The 20704-nt window shown below is 42.4% G+C and overlaps 1 protein-coding gene across 12 annotated transcripts in view; it reads right to left on the reverse strand.

The window, feature by feature from the left end:
• HHAT (hedgehog acyltransferase) overlaps positions 1 to 20704 on the reverse strand; it is a 404480-nt gene that overhangs the window by 358082 nt on the left and 25694 nt on the right. For all 12 annotated transcript variants that reach the window (XR_013529748.1, XR_013529751.1, XR_013529744.1 and 9 more), the window contains exon 3: positions 8253 to 8320. Coding sequence is in view for 2 of the 12 variants with exons in the window: in XM_035280429.3 (XP_035136320.3) it covers positions 8253 to 8320 (68 nt within the window). In the remaining 10 variants the exon portion in view is untranslated. The remainder of the gene's footprint in view (positions 1 to 8252; positions 8321 to 20704) is intronic.

A 20704-nucleotide genomic window follows, 5' to 3' on the forward strand; every position in this document is an offset into this window, starting at 1 on the left:
TGCCTGTAGGCCCACGTACTCGGGAGGCTGAGGCAGGAGAATCACTTGAACTTGAGAGGTTGCAGTGAGCCCGTGGTCGTGCCACTGTACTCCAACATGGGCAACAGAGTGAGACCATCTCAAAATAGAAAAGAAGAAAAAGAAACCCATGGATTAGCAATGGAAGGAAGGTCTGCTTCTTGCTTGTGAACACAAAGAATGCCGGCTCTTTACACATCAGTACATGACCTTTTGTCTAGTCTCATCCCTGCTAGATTTTCCTCCTGACATGTAAATTTGCAGATAGATAGGAAAAACATAAGATGATTTTCCAGTGATTTTCTGGTGAGAACAGAAACAGGAATTGTAGCTCTCTGCCTCATGTAAAAATACGATCTACCATGTGAATGGATAAATATCAAATTTGCTGATTAATTCTTAGCCACCAGGTACCCTGCTCTGTTCTCTCTGTTTTCTATCTACTAGTTTATGGGAAATACTATTGTTTTCTTAAAAAGGTCCTTGAGGGGCAGGCTTGGTGGCTCATGCTTGTAATTCTAGCACTTTGGGAGGCTGAGGTGGGCGAATCACAAGGTCAGGAGTTCAAGACCAGCCTGGCCAACATAGTGTAAACCAGTCTCTACTAAAAATACAAAAATTAACCAGGCATGGTGGCGGGTACCTGTAGTCCCAGGTACTTGGGAGGCTGAGGCAGGAGAATCATTTGAATTCAGGAGGCAGAGGTTGCAGTGAGCTGAGATCGCACCACTGCACTCCAGCCTGGGTGACATAGTGAGACTCTGTCCAAAAAAAAAAAAAAGAAGTCCTTGAAAAAGCTAGGAGAAAATGAAAACAAGGTGAAGACAGAACCAAGGGTTTAGCTCTGCAAAACTAACAGATGGGGGGTGGGGGGAGAGAGAGGGCGAGCGAGTACACACACATGCGTGCATTCAAACGGAAAGAGAGAGGAGACAGAGAAGCAGGACAAGGCAGGAAAATCAGTCAGAGGGCTCCAGAAAGAGTCCACAGAGGAAATGGCACCCGAAATCCTTCAAGCGCTGACCACTGCCTTCTGGATCAAGTCCAGACTCCACATATGGCACCCAATGGCCTTTATGATCAATCGCCTGCCTATCTTGAGTGATTCGTTCCTCACAACTCAACCTTCTAGCCAAGCTGAGTTTATTTCACTCAAATCCAGGTTGCCAGGCATGCTATTCCATTTACCCACCCTTCTTGTCTCTCAGCCACCCCCTCCCTTGAGTCCCTGCTGGTGGGGTTCTCTGCAACCTGTCTCCATAAGCCCCAGCGGCTGTTGCACCAGCAGCTCACCGTCTCATCATCACCTTTCCCGGAAGTTCAGAGCTCACTGAGGACAGAGACTGAGCCTGAAATGTCACAGTATCCCCAGCATGTGACCTGGAAGCAGTTTACAGAGTAGACATGCATTTAACTCACTGGTTAAATGAGTCAAAACGGAATGTTGTTCTTCTGAAGTATTAAAATGAAGAGGCATTTGTAAATAAGCTAAATCTTAATATCTTCATGGGCAAAGCCTGAGTAGCTAAAAACTGTCTTTAGGGGAAGCACCTCTTTCTCTATGTTCACGGTCATTCAGATTCAAGCTCTCCTGTCTGCCTCTGTCTATTCTTCCTAAGCCTCCTCACAGGCACTGTAAAGTCCTCTCTGATTTTACTTCTGAAAGAACAGCTTATTTAGAGGTCTAAAACCCGCCATAGAAAAATGTGTCCTCAGGAAAGAACAGAATTGATTACTTGTAACACTCTTTATAATGCATTAAGATCTTGAGAGCTCTTTTCAATAGCAACCCCACCCTCTACATGTAAATGTCTCTCTATAGAACATTACCTCCTTGCTGAAGAGGGAGAATCAGCAATTTTTTTTTTTTTTGTGATGGAGTTTCAGTCTTGTTGCCCACGCTGCAGTTTAATGGCGTGGGCTCAGCTCACTGCAACCTCCATCTCCCGGGTTCCAGCTACTTTCCTGCCTCAGTCTCCCAAGTATCTGGGATTATAGGCACCCACCACCACACCTGGCTAATTTTTGTATTTTTAGTAGAGACCAGGTTTCACTGTATTGGCCAGGCTGGTCATAAACTCCTGACCTCAGGTGATCCACCCACCTCAGCCTCTTGAAGTGCTGGGATTACAGGCATGAGCCACCACCCCCAGCTGAGAATCAGCAATCCTTAATGCTAAAGCAAGGAATTATTCATCCATGGAAGGAAAAATAACAATAACATGTATTGCGCATCTATTCTGCACTAAGCACAAGCATGCTGGATGTTTTCTGTCCATCACCTCTTTCTCTATGACCTTGTCTTTTCCAGGTAACAAAACTGAGGCTAAAAGGAGATAAATGAGGCTAGGCACAGTGGCTTACACCTGCAATCACAGCACTTTGGAAGGCCAAGATGGGTGAATCACTTGAGGTCAGAAGTTCAAGACCAGCCTGGCCGACATGGCGAAACACTGTCTCTACTAGAAGTACAAAAACCAGCTGGTATGGTGGTGCACACCTGTAACCCCAGCTACTCAGGAGGCTGAGACATGAGAATCACTTGAACCTGGGAGGCAGAGGTTACAGTGAGCCGAGATCACACCACTGTACTTCAGACTGTCTCAAAAAAAAAAAAATTTCTTTTTAAAGGAGGTAAAGGATTTTCCCAGATGCAGCAAAAAGATTTGAACTCAAGCGCATCCAACTCCAAACCTGTGCTCTTTCCACTATGCCAAGTATTTATGATCTTGAATCCTAAATAAAAGGAAAAAAATTAATGACAATATACCTGACAGACATAGAACCTCATTTGTATCAGTTTGGTTCAGACACTGCTGTGCAGAAACATGTTTACTCCATCAAGCAAGCAACATGGGCACTGAAACATTTTCCCTATCTCCCTGGCATTGCTACAGAGAAGACCAGCAAGAAGAAAGAGAAAGGGACTGGCAAATATGACAATGGGTCATGTCAGAAGCCAGTGAGGCTGGGCTTGCCCCATCCCTGTCACACACAGGCTCTAGCATAGCACACTAGAGCCTGCGAAGTGGGTACAGGGGGTGGCTCTTATCCTGAGCCTGGAAGAGCAAACATTGCAAAACAGGATGCAAAAATCCGAGCATATGGAGTCTGAACAGCCCTTGACAGCCACACCTACACAAGCTCCCACACCACATCTGTTGTCTGGGCAAGTACAATCAGTCTTACTCCCAAAGAAATGACAAAGCTCAAAGGCATTCTTGATTTGGGCTGTAATCCTCCAAACCTGGACATCGCCAAAAATTGGAGGACTATAGTCAGGTCCAGCTCCCTTTCACTGTCCTAAATGTAGCTTCACTTTGAGTCACTATTTCCCTAATAGGTCCTTCCCTTTTCTAACTATGGCAACACCACTGGAACAGCGTCTCCTCTACTGACGATCTCGCCAAACCCTACCCATTCTTTGGGGCTCAGGTAATGGTCAGCCCCCTTCTCCCAGAAGCAGTTTTTGATTTTTGTGCCCAGAATGGTCTTTTCCCTACTCTGACTCTACACACTGTCCCACTTAGCCCACTTGCCTACACCGTTATCTAGAGGCACGTAGGACCCACGAATCTTCTTCCATGCTGCAACCTGGCACTTCACTCTTGTCTGCAGTTAAATTCAGTAAAATACTCACTGACTCTGCTCCAGGCATTTAAGATACAAAAATGATTAAATCCCAGCCCTGCTTTTGTGGGACCCACAAGCTAAGTGAGAAAAGATAACACCAAATAAAATTCTACAAATAAATTTGTCACAATAGAGTACACGATTTGATCCAAAACAGTGCTACCCTATCACCCTATTTACTGCCTTCAAATCATTTAGCTCAATCTGTGGCCATTGTTTGTTCATTTATTTGCAGTCAGCCCATCCCTAGTAGGAGACACTAGCATAGGGATGTTGTCTGTCTGGTTCACCACTGGTCCCCAGCACTCCAGATGGACTTGAGCACAGAGACACTCTCACTGAAAGCTGTAGTTGTGGAAGGAAGTAAAGAGAGAGGCAGGCAAGTGTTGTGAACTATGAGAACCAAGCCCAGCTTGAAGTTCACGCAATGCTTCCGTGACAGGAAGTCAGCTACGATCTGAAGTGTGAGTGAGGGCCAAACAGAGAAGGTGTGAGGCCCAATCCAGAAGAGGAACAGCATGAGCTAAGGTAAGAGTGGCAAATCAGCATGACCAAAGGACTGGGGGCAGAGCCCTTAAATATTGCTATAGACCAGCAGCTCTTAAAACGGGATGATTTTGCCCCCTGGGGGTACTTGGCAATGCATGGAGACTTTTTAAATTGTTTTTTGTTTGTTTGTTTTTGTTTTTAGAGAGAGGGTATCACTCTGACACCCAGGCTGGAATGTGGAGTGCAGTGGCACTGATCTCAGCGCACTGTAACCTCCACCTCCTGGGTTCAAACAATTCTCATGCATCAGCCCCTGGTGTAGCTGAGATTACAGGCACACACCACCATGCTGAGCTAATTTTTGTATTTTTAGTAGACACAGGGTTTCCTCATCTTGGCCAGGCTAATCTCAAACTCCTGACCTCAAGTGATCTGCTGGCCTCAGCCTCCCAAAGTGCTGGGATTACAGGAGTAAACCACCACACCCAGCCCACTTTTTAAATTGTTAAGACTTAGGGCAGGAAATGCTGTTAGCATCTACTAGGTAGAGTCCAAGGATGCTGCTAGAGGCATTGTACAATGTCCAGAGCAGCTCCCCACAACAGCCATCTGATCTAAAAATGTCAGTAGTGGCCAGGTACTGTAGCTCACATGTATAAACCCAGTGCTTTGAGAGGCTGAGATTAGGAGTTCAAGACCAGCCTGGGTAATATAGTGAAGTCCCATCTCTACAAAAAATGTAAAAATTAGCCAGGTATGGTGGTGCATGTCTGTAGTCCCAGCTACTCAAGAGGCTGAGACAGGAAGATTGTTTGAGCTCAGGAGTTCAAGGCTGCAGTGAGCTATGATTGTACCACTGTACTCCAGCCTGGGTAACAGAGCAAAACCCCATACCTAAAAAATAATAATATTTAAAAAATGAAATGTGGCCAGGCATGGTGGCTCATGCCTGTAATTCCAGCTCTTTGAGAGACCGAGGCAGGTGGATCACTTGAGGCCAGGAGTTGGAGACCAGCCTAGCCAACATGGTGAAACCCCATCTCTACTAAAAATATAAAAATTGGCCAGGTGTGGTGTTGTATGCCTGTAATCCCAGCTACTTGGGAGTTTGAGACCAGAGAATTGTTTGAACCCGGGAGATGAAGAATTGCAGTGAGCCGGGATTGTGCCACTGCACTCCAGCCTGGGCTATAGAGTGAGACCCTGTCTCAGTAAAATAAAATAAAATGTCAGCTGGGCATGGTGGGCCATGCCAATAATCCCAGCACTTTGGGAGGCCAAGGGAGGTGGATCACCTGTGGTCAGGAGTTCAAGACCAGCCTGGTAACATGGTAAAACCCAATTTCTACTAAAAATACAAAACTTAGCTAGGCATGGTGGCAGTCACCTGTAATCCCAGCTACTCAGGAAGCTGAGGCGGGAGAATCACTTGAACCCAGGAGGTGGAGATTGCAGTGAGCAATCATGCTACTGCACTCCAGCCTGGGCAACAGTGGGAGACTTCGTCTCAAAAAAAAAAAGAAAAAAAAAAAAAGTCAGCAGTACTGAGGTTTACCAGCCCAGCTGCAGACTAACATTCAAAGGATGGGCAGGCCAGAAAACATAAGATTTCTTCTGAGGTCATGCTTTCTAGTCACACTTAGTATCTTCTTTTGATTAGAATTTGGAGCAAAGTAGCATGTGCTTGCCACCTCCTGCAGCCTCCGAGAAAAGAAATATTTGGCAAGGAGTGTGTAGAACCTGAGGACCCGTATCAGCAAGGTGCTGAGCAGCAGAGAGATGAGAAGATGAGAGGTGCTCAGTGCACTGGTAGATGAACGGAGAGTCAGATGGACAGAGGGATGGACAGATTTGTCAGGATGGCAAAAGACTGAATCCTTGGTGCTCCCAGAGTGCGCGTCTGTGCTACATGTACTTTTCTGGGAGGGCAGAGTTGGCTTGAGCAACAATGCTCCTGCCCCCAGTGCTGTCATGAGCTGTTGTGGAGAGCGCTGAGAAGAGGTCATCTCCGCAGGGCTCTGGAGCCTCTGCAGGGAGTCAAGCAGCTGGGCTTGACCTAGTGAAGCACAGGAGCCAGGAAGTCAGTGAAGACAAAGCCCGTTTGTCTAGAAGTAACAACACATGGCTGGGCTGAGCCTGCCCTTGACAATGAAATCTGTGGCAGCTCCATCACTTGTTGGGGCCTGACCCTGTGTTCACTTTCTTGTGCTGCCTCACCACGGCCCCTCTTCAGCTAAAAGTCTCTCAAATGTGTTTGCTTACTTTTGCCCCTGGCAAATAAATTTATATTTCCAGTATTATCTGAAATGCTTGAATTTTTAAAAGAAAAAAATAAATCACTTTTTCTGTAGTATGACATCCAGTAGTATTATATTTCTAAAGAATAGATCCGAGCTACTCACAAAGCCTACCTCCTATCACATCTCAAATTCCACTTGGCGACAAAGCTTCCCGAATTTCCTCGTCTCTGAAGTGGGCACGATACTACCCATATTACATTCTTACTAAGAATCCTAAAAGGGGCTTATTTCAATAAGAAACATCTAGAAATGAATGCCATAGATGAAAATTCAACTTGCATCTAAATTTTCACGGAAGTATCTGGTGGGTAGAGCAACAAAAGCCAAGAATGGCACACCATGCAGGGCGGGATGCTCTTCCTAGTTCCAGACAAACATGGGCCTTGTATCCTTGTATCTTCTTTTTTTTTTTTTTTTTTTTTGAGACGGAGTTTCGCTCTTGTTACCCAGGCTGGAGTGCAATGGTGCAATCTCGGCTCACCGCAACCTCCGCCCCCTGGGTTCAGGCAATTCTCCTGCCTCAGCCTCCTGAGTAGCTGGGATTACAGGCACGCGCCACCGTGCCCAGCTAATTTTTTGTAATTTTTAGTAGAGACGGGGTTTCACCATGTTGACCAGGATGGTCTCGATCTGTTGACCTCGTGATCCACCCGCCTCGGCCTCCCAAAGTGTCTGTGGCCTTGTATCTTCTAAATGCCTCTGCACAGAGCTGGAGAAAGGAACAGGCGACCCTAGCAAATCAAAATGGAAACAGCTACATTGTTACAACTTCACGCAAGATCTGCAACTTTCAATAGTAGAAAAATATTAGTACAGGCAGTACCCAACTTGGAAACCAACTGTCTTGAAAAAGTTCAGTTATAAACAGACTGTTCAGAACCTGGAATGCAAAGTGTCTTTTATGTCCCAAAGGCTGATTGAATTTATAATCTATTTGGCATATTACATAAAGTAAAAATAGAAAACAAAACAAACGATGCTCTGATAGCATTTTAAAAACACATAAAAATACTTGGGAAAAATATGCAGCCCATAATTCACCTTGACCCAAAGCCCACGCATGAGCTGGGCCCTGGACCCCCTACAGTTCAAGGTATAACTGAAATGGGGTCCTGAGATACTGAACAGAGAAGAATGAGAAGAACCCCAGCCTCAGAAGGCCAGGGGTTCTGGGAGGAGAATAAAGTAGTCAAGCATCTCTCAACAGGAAGAGAAGGGCCTGGTACCTACCCAGAATATGTACTCTAGCACAGAAGTGCTTCTGGTCACATCTAGAAAGACATGGGTATGTGAAAGAACAGCACCCACTCTGCCTGCTACCAAAGCAGACAAAATGAGCTGCTACTGAAAACAAGTGAGCTAGCCCCCTGGCACTGCCCTACCAAGAGGAGAAGGGATGGGAATTCCCAGCACGCTCTCCAGCAGCATGGACAGCCAGGGGTGCTAAGAGGCCAAAAGGAAGATGTTTCCACAGCTGCCAACAGTCGGTGCGGGAGTGTCCAGGGGTCACCTGTGTTTTTTATGGACCTGGCTAGATCAAGAAGGAACTTCCTGAGCTTTGTGAAAACTGTCCTACCTGATAAGGTTAATCAGATTTCTGGTATCTTCAGAGGAGAACAGGGGACAAGAAGATAGAGACCCTGGGAATGCCTTCCCCAACACAGCACACTCACACCTTTACAGCAGAAAGGGCACTGACTTCCAGGTTGCTGCTGAATACGATACCTGGATCTCCTCCAAATACAAACATGATGTGAAATATTGAAATCAGGTTTGAAAACTGAGAAGATGTATTATTCATCCACTTTATACCTTCTTTAGTCCTCCAAATAAAGTGTCAGTCTCCAGCTCAAATTCCTGGTCCAGTTCCTCTTCATGTTCTGACAAAAAAGAAAAAAAACAGCCTCCATTAGTCACAAAGCTAAACAAAACTGAGTTTGCTGAATAGCTGGAGCACTAAAAGAATTGGAATATGTCCTGGAAAAGCAGACGGTGGACTAAACTACAGGCATGGAACATACCACATTTCTTGACCTTTCTTTCCAGTGTTCTGTGACCTAAGTTCCTGGAAATACGCAGAGGCACTGATGGAAATTTGGCTTGTAATAAGGGTCACAAAAGGAAAGATCAACAAAGAAGAGTTTCCAACAGGAAAACATGGGAAGGGTTACTGCAAATGCCCCACGCGCACACGCTGTTAGAAATGCTGACACCCACTATGCACAAAACTATGCTGATCAGAGCTGCTATGGTATAATGCTAGCAAAATATCCTAAGATACTCATATAATGGTAATAAGCATATTTATAAGTAAACCAGTTGATTTGAAATGAAAGATAAAATCTGCAAACACTGCTTGTACCAGGCGCAGTACAAAATACTAGGAATGAAATGGAACCACACTAGCGTGGCTTTTGTCCTCCTGGGGCTTACTGTGTACCAGGGAAGATAGACAAACACATAATAAGAAACTACGGGCCGGGCGCGGTGGCTCAAGCCTGTAATCCGAACACTTTGGGAGGCCGAGGCGGGTGGATCACGAGGTCAAGAGATCGAGACCATCCTGGTCAACATGGTGAAACGCCCTCTCTACTAAAAATACAAAAAATTAGCTGGGCATGGTGGCGTGCACCTGTAATCCAGCTACTCAGGAGGCTGAGGCAGGCGAATTGCCTGAACCCAGGAGGCGGAGGTTGCGGTGAGCCGAGATCGCGCCATTGCACTCCAGCCTGGGTAACAAGAGCGAAACTCCGTCTCAAAAAAAGAAAAAAAAAAGAAAGAAACTACGATAGTGCTGATGAGTGCCATGAAGCAGAAAGGAATGCTGTGCGGGCCCATGCTGAGGTCTGTGCAATGTCCTGCAGGCAGCGGCATGGGTGTAAGCGGAGCTCAAAGGAATGCTCTAAGCTGGAGATAAAGACTTAGGAGTTCTCAGTGAACAGTAGGACAGAGCCACCAGAATGGCTGAGATTCACCTCTCCCCCACAAAAGGACAAAGAGTACATAGACAAGAATGGGGAAATACGAATGCTTATCAGATCAATCAAAGTATAAAAACCACAAAAACAAAAAAGTAGCTACCCAGAAGGAAACCCGAGAGAGAGCTGTCACTAAAATACAATCACGAACTAATGCTGATTTCAGAGTAGGATCAAGGGGCAGATTTACACACATTAGATGCAAACAGCAACCCCAGCCTCAGACCACAGGAAACAGGAAAAACGGATAAGGGAGGCAGGCACACTGGCCAAGGGTACACGGGGCACACCTCCAGGAGCTCCAGCCGCGGTGCACTCCAAGTGGCCTGGGAGTGCCATGGAAGTGTGTGATTGCAGTAGGGCTCTGGTCCTCTCTGCGACAGCTGCACGCAAGACCACACTGTGTGTGTGCCCGCGCACCTATATGTGTGTTGCACTACACACAGACTCAAGTCCAAGGGAACAGTTGGTGAACAAATGACAAGTTATTGTGATCCAGCAAAGAAATCCAACAAAGAATCTGAATTCATGAAGGCAAAGAGGGTAGAAAAACTTTCTGCCTCTTCCCTCTTGTTTTGGCTTTACTTTCCCACAAAGTGTAAACCTTAGAAATGTCAGAATTATACAGGATTAAAAGAAAGCAAAAACTTAAGCTCCTTTTTTGCTGCTTCTTTTTTAAGAGTTCATTCAAAAGCAGGGACATTCACACACTAACCTCAGATTTCCTGAGGCTGAAACATACCTCCCTCTAGTGGGAGAAAGGAACCCTATGCAGACAGGAGAATTACAATGAAATCCTGTCTAGTGCTGTCCAGCAGAAATAGAGCATGAGCCACATTTAAAATGTTCAAGTTTCTTACAGCCACAAAGATTTTTTTTTTTTAAAGTGAAGTTAATTTTACTTTATTCCAACATATCCAAAATTGTGTATCAATATGAAATCAATATTAAACAATTATATGAGTTATTTTACATTCTTTTTCTAATTCTTTGTAATCCAATTTACGGGTCTTTATAGTGCACCTCAATTTGGACTGGCACATTTCAAATGCCCCCTATCCACTACAGTACTGGACGGCTTAGCTCTAGACTGAAAGTCCTTCCTCTTGTTTTAGAGAATTCACATAAATCACCCTTGTCTCATTTCTTGACACAAATGCTCCCTGACATAAATTTTAAATTATAACTTAAATCCATTCGTTACCCATTTGGAATTCACCGTCTTCAGAATGTCTTAAGTTAGCTGAAAATCCCCAGCTGCAGAATGTAGTTGATACAGGAGAACCTGCAGCAGGACATCTTTCCGCAAGCTGCAGTCACCCTCAGAATTTCTGATTATGCTTTCTGGTAACCGCCCTTTGGGTCATTCTGCCCACCGCCCAGATAGAGTGGATTTATCGAGACAGAGGAATTGCAATAGAGAAAGTTTAAATCACACAGAGCTGGCTGGATGGCAGATGAGAGTTTTATTATTACTCAGATCAGTCTCCTGAAAATTCAGAGACTTGGGTTTTTAAGGGATAATTCGGCAGGTAGAGGGCCAGGGCTGACTGGTCAGGTCAGAGATGAAATCACAGGGAGTCAAAGCTGTCCTGCTGTGCTCAGTCGGTTCCTGAATGGGAGCCACAAGACCAAGTGAGCCAGTTTATCAAGCTGGGTGGCACCAGCTGACCCCTCCAATACAGGGTCTGCAAAATAGCTCGAGCACTAATCTTAGGTTTTACAATAGTGATGTTATCCTTAGGAGCAATTGGGATGGTTTAGAATCTTGTGGACTGTAGCTGCATAATCCCTAAGCCATAATTTCTAATCTTATGACTAATGTGTTAGTCCTACAAAGGCAGTTATATTTGTAATTTTTACACAAGCAGTTTTATTCTTAGGGAAGGACCTCAGACCTTCATTCTTTGAACAGAACTGGAGTTTCTATCCTAACTCAAATACAATCAGGTGAGAGGATGCTGCAAACAGCAGCCCCTTCTGTGCGTGGGAATTCTCTCCCCATCACCCAGGACCATCGGGCAGAACTCGCTCTTTCTTCCAGTGCCGTGGTTCTACTTCCCAAAATTCAGTGCTCTACAAACTGCCTGAGAGCATAGAAATGAAGCAATTTCTGCTGATGAGCCCTGATTACCACGTCAGCTATTGATTCTTCCCTCCTACAAAAGGATACATCAAAGCTCCATCCTACTACTGAGTGAGAGGATTTGCATTTTAATTGCTGCCAATGAGCTGTGGTGGTAAACCATTTACTTAAAACCTCTAACTAACCTACCAGTATGTTACCAGTTATTATATAACTTTTCACTCCAGTATTTTGATGGGAAATTAATTCTGGGGTGGGAGTAATAAAAGGGCATAATCAGAAATAGAAGATCACACACACACACCCTAGTCTGACACAAGTCACTGCGAGGGAGCAGCACACTCAGTCATGACACATGCGCCCTGCTGTTTCTATGCATTGGAAAAATTCCAATCAGCTCCTACTGATTATTTCTCCAGGAAGCCATGAATACAGCAGACTATGATAGTAATTGAGAATTGGGTGTACATGTGCCACATTTTCCTCATCCAGTCTATCATCAATGGGCATTTGGGTTGGTTCCAGGTCTTTGCTATTGTAAACAGTACTACAGCAAACATATGTGTGCATGTGTCTTTATAATAGAATGATTTATAATACTTTGGGTATATACCCAGTAATGGGATTGCTGGGTCAAATAGAATTTCTATTTCTAGGTCCTTGAGGAATTGCCACACTGTCTTCCACAATGGTTGAACTAATTTATACTCTCATCAATAGTGTAAAAGTGTTCCTATTTCTCCACATCCTCTCCAGCATCTGTTGTCTCCAGATTTTTTAATGATCGCCGTTCTAACTGGTGTGAAGGGGTATCTCAATGTGGTTTTGATTTGCATTTCTCTAATAATCAGTGATGATGAGCATTTTTTCATGTTTGTTGGCCTCATATATGTCTTCTTTTGAAAAGTGTCTTTATATCCTTTGCCCACTTTCGGAGGGGTTTTTTTTTCTTGTAAATCTGTTTTAGTTCTTTGTAAATTTTAGATATTAGCCCTTTGTCAGATGGGTAGATTGCAAAAATTTTTTCTCATTCCGATTCACTCTAATGACTGTTTCTTTTGCTGTACAGAAGCTGTGGAGTTTGATTAGGTCCCATTTGTCTATTTTGGCTTTTGTTGCCAATGCTTTTGGTGTTTTAGTCATGAAGTCCTTGCCTATGCCTATGTTCTGAATGGTTTTGCCTAGGTTTTCTTCTAGGGATTTTATGGTGTTAGGTCTTATGTTTAAGTCTTTAATCCATCTAAAGGGGGGCACAGAAAAGATGGGCTTCTAATCATAGGAGAATTCAGTGGTAAGCAACTCTTAAATATTCATCTGCAGATTATCCTACAGAAAGCGGGTGGATTTTCATGACACTATTGAGGCCTAGAGGCTCCTTCTTTCCTCTTCCAATCTCTACTTGAGAAATAAAGAAGTGATTTAGAAATAAGCCAAGGAACAGCAAATCAGATATATCAATGGTTGTAAAAGAAGACACTAAGTATATGTCCTTGGAACCTCCCAAATAGGGCTGCTCACCTGAGAAATTCTGAGTCTATGGGGCAGACCACCAGGTGTGCAATTTGCATGGGAAACTTCAGAGCTCCTGGAAGAAGAAGAAGCAGTCTGGACTGAAATGGAAACTCTCAAGCCAAGAGTGAGTCATAAGCTCTCCACATGTTCAGTGTGTGGGGTCTGACATGGAGCACTGGCTAGGGAGAAGAAGGAATGAGGAGCTGTGAGTCTAACACTAGGGCTTGCCTGCAAATGCCCTCCAGCCCAGGCTCTGCCCCACTGCATTGTGCAAGGCTTAGAAGTCTTAAGAAAGCAGATTATCTGGAAGTTGACACTCCCCTATGTAAGGATTAAAAAAAAAAAAAAACAACTTTCCTCTAACTTTCTTAGGTTCATGACTAAGGCCCCTATAACAAAAGGCACCAAAAACATACAAATTTAGTTAATGTAAGTTTTACATGATTCGGGAGCCTTCAGAAGGAAATGAAGACCCAAAGGAACAGCTGAACTTGCATATTTTTATGTTAGGTTTGATGAAGATTGGACAGTCACAGAGAAATAGATTTGGACAAAGTGAGTATATTCTAATGGTAATAAACTCAGAGGAACTTAGCAAGACCCATTTCTTCTGTGTGATCCTTCATCTTCTGAGATGAGGATGTTCCCTTCCTTTGTGTATAGAGAAGGCAACCACATGAGGATTTTATGACCTACTTCAGGAGAGAACGGTTGGGAGTAAACTTCCTGCTTCTGCCATTTTCTCAAATGTCAAGTTGCCATGTTTTGAGGTAGTGCTCCTGAACCCCAACGCCCACCTGAAAGAACAGTGTTAACACAGGAGAAAAATGCCAGTGCAGGGAGGAAGTGATAGGCTACAAGACTTGGCATCCATTCCAATGACAGGAAGACTGTGATCAACTGTTTCCTAAGACCCTGGCTATATAGATAACAAGGGAAACCACAGTCCAATATAATGTGAAGCATCACCAAAGAGAATGTTTGGAGGCTTAAATGTTCCTCAACACTCACTATGAATGCTTCAAGACAGGCTCCTGCAGAACTGCATTTGGATTCTTTCACAAAGACTTGGTAACTGAATGGCCCCTGGTGACCCCACTCATACTCAGTCAGCTCACCTGGTTCCAAGAGCAAGGACACCTATTCAAGGATAGGACAAGTGGCCTTGGTTTTCCCACCCCAGACTGGGTTCTCCAGAGTTATTGATCATCTTGTAATCAAGTTCCTCTAATTACAAAAGTCAGTGGGAAAAATTACTTCCTAACAAAGCCCATATCCCATGAGAGGTTAGCTCATCAGATAAACAATGTAAAAGAAAGAATTAATCTATAAATGGGCTGCTGTATCCTTTCTTCATAAATCAAGCTTAGTACTAATGAAGGCCACAGGTTTATACAGAAATAAGAGGTAGAAGGTAAATGTGTTCAACTGGAATATCTGTATCCCACTTTAAGAACAACTATACGAAAACAAAGAAATAGGGAGCAGTGATTCAAATAAATACTTTACATCATAAAAAGCAAAGGCTCTTTAAATATGAGGGCTCCCTGGTGCTATAGTTTATTTTTTAAAAAATTACATATCTAACACTGAATATTAAAAAAATGAAAGTAAAAAGCCTGTGACATGAAAATGCAAATCAATGGGAAGCACAATTTCATTTATAAAAATGTCATTAATATGCAACTTTTCAGTAACATAGCTACTTCATAAAACCAGAAGGTTCTAGGGTAGCTGCTCCTCATAGAAAATAGTTTTCACAGGCATAGTGGCTCATGCCTATAATCCCAGCACTTTGAGAATTGGCTTGAGGTCAGGGGTTCAAGACCAAATTGGGCAACATAGCAAGACTCTGTCTCCAAAAACAAAACAATAAAGACAAGCAAGTGTGGTGGTGTGTGTCTGTAGTCCTAGCTACTTAGGAGGGTGAGGTTGGAGGCTCACGTGAGCCCAGGCGCTTCAGTTTGCAGTGCACTTGGATCTAGCCACTACACTCCAGCCTGGGCAACAGAAAGAGACACTGTCTCAATCATCATCATCGTAACGAAACAGAAAAATATGAATTGCTCAAATAGACTTAAGAATGAAAACTACCAATAACACTGAAAGGTACTGAAGTTTTCAGCGAATCTACTCCCAAAGAGACTTCATGCCTAAACAAACTTAAAAGTGAATAATATCAAACACTGATGCAGACATTTCATGTACTACTTTAACAGCTCCATAATATTTTTTAAAGTGGAATCATCTCCAGTTGTTTTATAAAGCTAACAGAATATCAAGATTGAAATTTGGAGTTGAAACAAAATTACAGGTCAACTACTCTTACTTAGAAATCCTTATTTTTTTTAACCCTTGGGGAAAAAGCAGTATTTTAAAAAATACACTGATCGTGGTACGTTTGTAGCAGGAATGAATCTGTATGGTTTGCCTTTGGAAAACTGATGACTTTAAAATATATCGAGAGGTCAAAAAAGAAATAGGTACTTTAAAAACAAATAAAATTCAACACTTACTGCCAACTTAAAGGGACTAGGGTTCCTTAACATGACTTTTTGAAAACAAGTAAGTAAAGTTTGCTCAATCTTTCACTATAAAGAGATTTCCATTAAAGTCAGAATTAAAACAGGATAACATTCAACTATTATATGGTTCTAGACGTCCTAGCAAAGCAAAAACAAATGAAGCAAAACTACGATCATTATCTGTGGATATTATCTAAATAGAAGAACGAGGAAAATCAAATAAGCCAATGGAACATAAGAGAATTCAATAAACTGCTGAACTATAACATAGATAAATCAAAATAAATACCTTTGGTATAGACCAGAAATAATCGCCTAGAAAATTTGGAAAATATCCCAATCACAAAAGGAGAAAGGAAAACACTCAGAAATAATCTTAATAAGTTTTAGCAGGATCTATTATGAAGAAGACCACAAACCTTCATTAAGGGAAGTAATGAAACATTTTGAATAGGCCAAGAAAAAACACCACATTCTTGGATAGACAATAAGAATCTCAATTATTTACAAATTAACTTATAAGTTTATTACAATTCTAATTAAAACACTAATGATTTTTTAAAAGTAGCCAATTTCAAATATATATCTGGAAGAATAAACCACTAAGAATAGCCTAAGAAAGATCTGAAAACAAAGAACAATAACTTACTCCAGATACTTAGGCGTTTTATAAATCACAAATAATTCAAACAGTACAGTACGGATGTAAGAATTGGTTGAGAAATCAAACAGAATATAAGAATCCAGTACGTGAAGTCAGACACCCTGGTTCATGCCTGTATTCTCAGCACTCTGAGAAGCCTAGGCAGGAAGATTGCTTGAGTCCAGGAGCTTGAGACCAGTCTGAGCAACATAGAGAGATCTTGTCTCTATTTTTGAAAAAATAAAAATTTTTAATGTTAACAAAAGAATTCAGTACATGATCAAGATTGCATCATAATTATCATAATGGCCTGTAAGCTCAGCAGTCTGGGAGGCTGAGGCAGGTGAATCACTTGAGACCAGGAGTTTCAGACCGGCCTGACAAACATGGTGAAACCCCATCTCTACCAAAAATACAAAAATTAGCTGGGTGTGGTGGTGCACACCTGTAATCCCAGCTACTCAGGAGGCAGAGGCTTGGGAATTGCTTGAACCCAGGAAGCGGAAGTTACAGTGAGCAGAGACTGTAAAACTGCACTCCAGCCTGGATGACAGAGCAAGACTCTGTCCCAAATAAAATAAAATAAAAAGATATAAGTTTTAGTTACCTATTTGTGAAAAAATAACTCTTCATATCACATCATATACTAGATACACTTGAGATGGATCAAGGACCATTCAACTTGCTGAGAGTAGTGCAGAAAGATGGAGCTCCTCCTGTGGAAGTGTTAACTGGCACAGCCTCCCCGAGAGCAGCCTGGGTCCTTCTATTAAGCACCTAAAAAATGGTTGTGTGGTTTTACTCTAATTCCTCTTCTAGAAATCTTTCTGAGAAAAACTACCAACAATCCAAATGCATTCTCTACAAAGTAAAGGAGCTAAGCATTCAACTCATGACGTTGAAATAAAAAGAAACAGACCAAACCCAAGGAAACGATAAGGAAAGAAATAATAAGATACGGGCAGAACTTGAAGCGTTAGAAAACAGAAAGAAACAACTGAGAAAATAAAGCCAAATGCTGAAAAGATTAGTAAGATCTCTGGCACCGTTGATTAAAGAAAGAAAAAAAAAATAGGAGGGAGGGAGAAGTGGAAAGAGAAAATGAAGGGAGTGAAGAAGATGCAGATAAAATATAAAATAAGAATAAAACAACCAAAAAAATTATAAAATAAGAACTAAGAAGCACAATATATAATCAAACTGAAAATGTACATAAAGTATATAGATTTCCTAGAAAGCTATAAAATGTCAAAATGGGTACAAGAAGAAATAAAACAATAGGTGGTAAATTGAAACAGAGACTTCCCCTCCTAGGTTAAAAAAAAAAAAAAAAAAAAAAAAAACACAGGTGATCTCCTTCTATCACCAGGATTTTCAATGATGTGAATTCAATAGTTTTTATTCTGAGTATTGTATTAAATTGATATGGCTAGAAATGTATATGGCACTCTTTCAGGCAAATGCATCAATTCTTTCAAGGCCTATTACACAAGCCATCTGATGCATGGCACATTGCATTTCCACATTAAATGTAAACAGAGAGGGGCGAAGCATGGTGGCCCATGCCTGTAATTCCAGCACTTTGGGAGGCTGAGGCAGGTGGATCACCTGCGGTCAGGAGTTGGAGACCAGCCTCCTATGGTGAAACCCCATCTCTACTAAAAATACAAAAAGTAGCTGGGCGTGGTGGCATGCACCCGTAGTCCCAGCTACTCAGCAGGCTGAGACAGAACTGCTTGAATCTGAGAAGCGGAGGTTGCGGGGCGGTGAGCTAAGATCATGCCACTGCACTCCAGCCTGGGTGACAGAGCAAGACTCCAACTCAAAAGAAAAAAAAAAAAAGTAAACAAAGAGACATAAAAATCTCTATGTCTACTAAACCATAAGGCACCAACCTAATGCAATAGCTGTGGATTAGCCACAGTACTGCCCAGTACCAGGGGCAAGGTCACTCAGCATAGCAGATTCACCATCACCACCCCAAATACTTCCATATGACTTCAAGATGCTCTAATTCAGTAGAGTTGGGGGAAAGAAGGGTTATTCTGTTGAGTCCCTGCTGTGGATTTTCTGTGAGATTCCACTTGACTAAGGCTGGAAAAATCAGTCAGTAGTCTCCAACCACATGACAACCCCGCTACTGCTGACAGAGACAGCAGTGAATGAGATGCTTGCTCTGTGCCCAAGGAGAGTAGCCATGCAGATGCTCACCAGAGACATTTCACTTAACAAATACACTTGGAGCCTCTAGTCTATTCTAGGCAGCATGTTTGCTCCAGACACGAATGCCCTAAAAAAGTTCACAGTAGAGACAATTTTTCCAGTGACCTACTTCTACAATGTGGGTAATGCACATTTTCCTGAATTAGAAAGTGAGATTGGAACCAAGAAAGCTCAACATTGCACCAGTTAAACATACTTAGGCATGGCAGGGGGATCTGGCTTCCGTGAGCTAAACTGGCAAAAGCATTTTGAGGAAGATATTTCTTGGGAATGGCCTGAGAAACTCTTTAGCACTGACAATAAAAGGAAAGTCATTAAGGATAAAAGAAGCTTCAGGCTAGGGAGTGGCCAGGAATAAGCCACAAGGCATGACAGCATCTGGACAGGTTGAAGTGCAGAAAAGTTCTGTCCTATCCAAAAAGGGGCCCCTCACCCCATTCCCAGAAGCTACCACAACACAAGAAGTAGAGTTGTAGAGTCCTAGGTTTAAGCTTCAGCTCTATTAGTTATAAGATACATGACCCTGGACAAGTGATACTTTTGAGCTTCAGTGTCCTCTTGTGGATAAAGAAGTATAGCACTCTTTGAAGTAGAGAAACTCCAGAGGTGCTGTCATCAAACTCTGCTCTTCTTCTATATGCTGCTCCATCTGTAAAAAGGCGCAGTCTTTTCTCCCCTTCAGTCTGGACTGGCCCTGTGATTTGCATCAACCAATAAATGAGGCAGAAGTGACCTGTGTTATTTCCCAGGCTGCACACACATCTGGAACCCAGCTGTCCTGTTATAAATGTAAGCAATGTAAGCCACATGAAGCCATTTAGAGAGAACCACAGTACTCCAGTTGACAGCTCCCAGCTGAGCTCTCAGCTGACAGCCAGCACCAACTGCCAGCCACGTGAATAAGCCACCCTAGATGAGTGAGCCCAATCTAGCCACCAGATGACTGCAGCCCCAGCTGTTAATACATGAAACAAGAGAAATGCCAGCTGAGTCCAGGCCAGATATATTAAAATCAAAATCTCACAGCACACAAAAATCAATGTAATCCATCACATCAACAGGCTAACGAAGAAAAATAAAATGATCAAGAGATGCAGAAAGAACACTTGACAAAATGCAACATACATTGTGTTGGTTAGTGCTATGTGCCAACTCGGACCAGGCCACGGGGTGCCCAGATTAAACACAATTTCTAGTTGTCTGTAAGGGTGTTTCTTGATGAGATAAGCATTTGAATCAGATAGGATAGATTGCCTTCTTTAAGGCGGGTGGGCACCATCCAATCCATTGAGGGTCTAAATAGAACAAAAGGAGGAGGAAGGAAGAACTCACTCTTATTTCTGGCTACTGCTTGAGCTAGACCATCCCAGTTCATCTCCTGCCTTCAGACTGGGATTTGGGTCATAGGCTACACCAGCTCTCAGGTCTTTCGACTTGAACTGAATTGCACCACTGGCTTTCACAGGTCTACAGCTTCAGACAGCAGATCATGGAACTTCTCAGCATCTATAATTGTGTGGGCCAATTCCTTGGAATAAATCTCCTTTTAAATTTGTATGTAGCCTATTGATTCTATTTCCCTGGAGAACCCTAATATAGCCATTCATAACAAAAGCTCTCAGAAAATTAGGAACAGAGGGGAACTTCCTTACCTAGATTAAAAAAAAAAGCATCTATAAAAAACCCACAGCTAATGGAATACTTAATGGTGAGAAACTAGAAGTTTTCCCAGTTAAATTAGGAGTAAACCAAGGATATTCTCTCTCATCTCTTTTTCAACATTGTACTGGAAATCCTAATTAATGCAATACAACAACAACAACAACAACAAAGACAATGTATATATGACTGAGAAGGAAGAAATAAAATCATCTTTGCATATGCCATTATTACCTATGTAGAAAATCTGAAAGACCTGACAGAAAAACTCCTGGAATTAATAAGCAATAATAATAAGATTGCAGAATTCAAGGTTACTATGCAAAAGTCAATTGCTTTCCTATATATCAGCAATGAAATAAGTAGAATTTGAAATTTAAAACAGTATCATTTACACTGTCACCCAAAAAATGAAATACTGAGATATAAATCTAATAAAACATGTATAAGATCTCTAACAGGAGAACAATAAAACTCTGATGAAAGAAATTAAAGAACTAAATAAATGGAGAGATAGTCCATGTTCATGGAAAGAAAGACTCAGTACTGTCCAGATGTCAGTTCTTCCCAACTTGAACTTGATCTATAGATTCAATACAACTCCAGTGAAAATCCTGGCAAATTCCATTGTCTGAATG

The sequence above is a fragment of the Callithrix jacchus genome, chromosome 19 (genome assembly GCF_049354715.1).
Source record: "Callithrix jacchus isolate 240 chromosome 19, calJac240_pri, whole genome shotgun sequence".
In the NCBI taxonomy this organism is placed as follows: domain Eukaryota; kingdom Metazoa; phylum Chordata; class Mammalia; order Primates; family Cebidae; genus Callithrix; species Callithrix jacchus.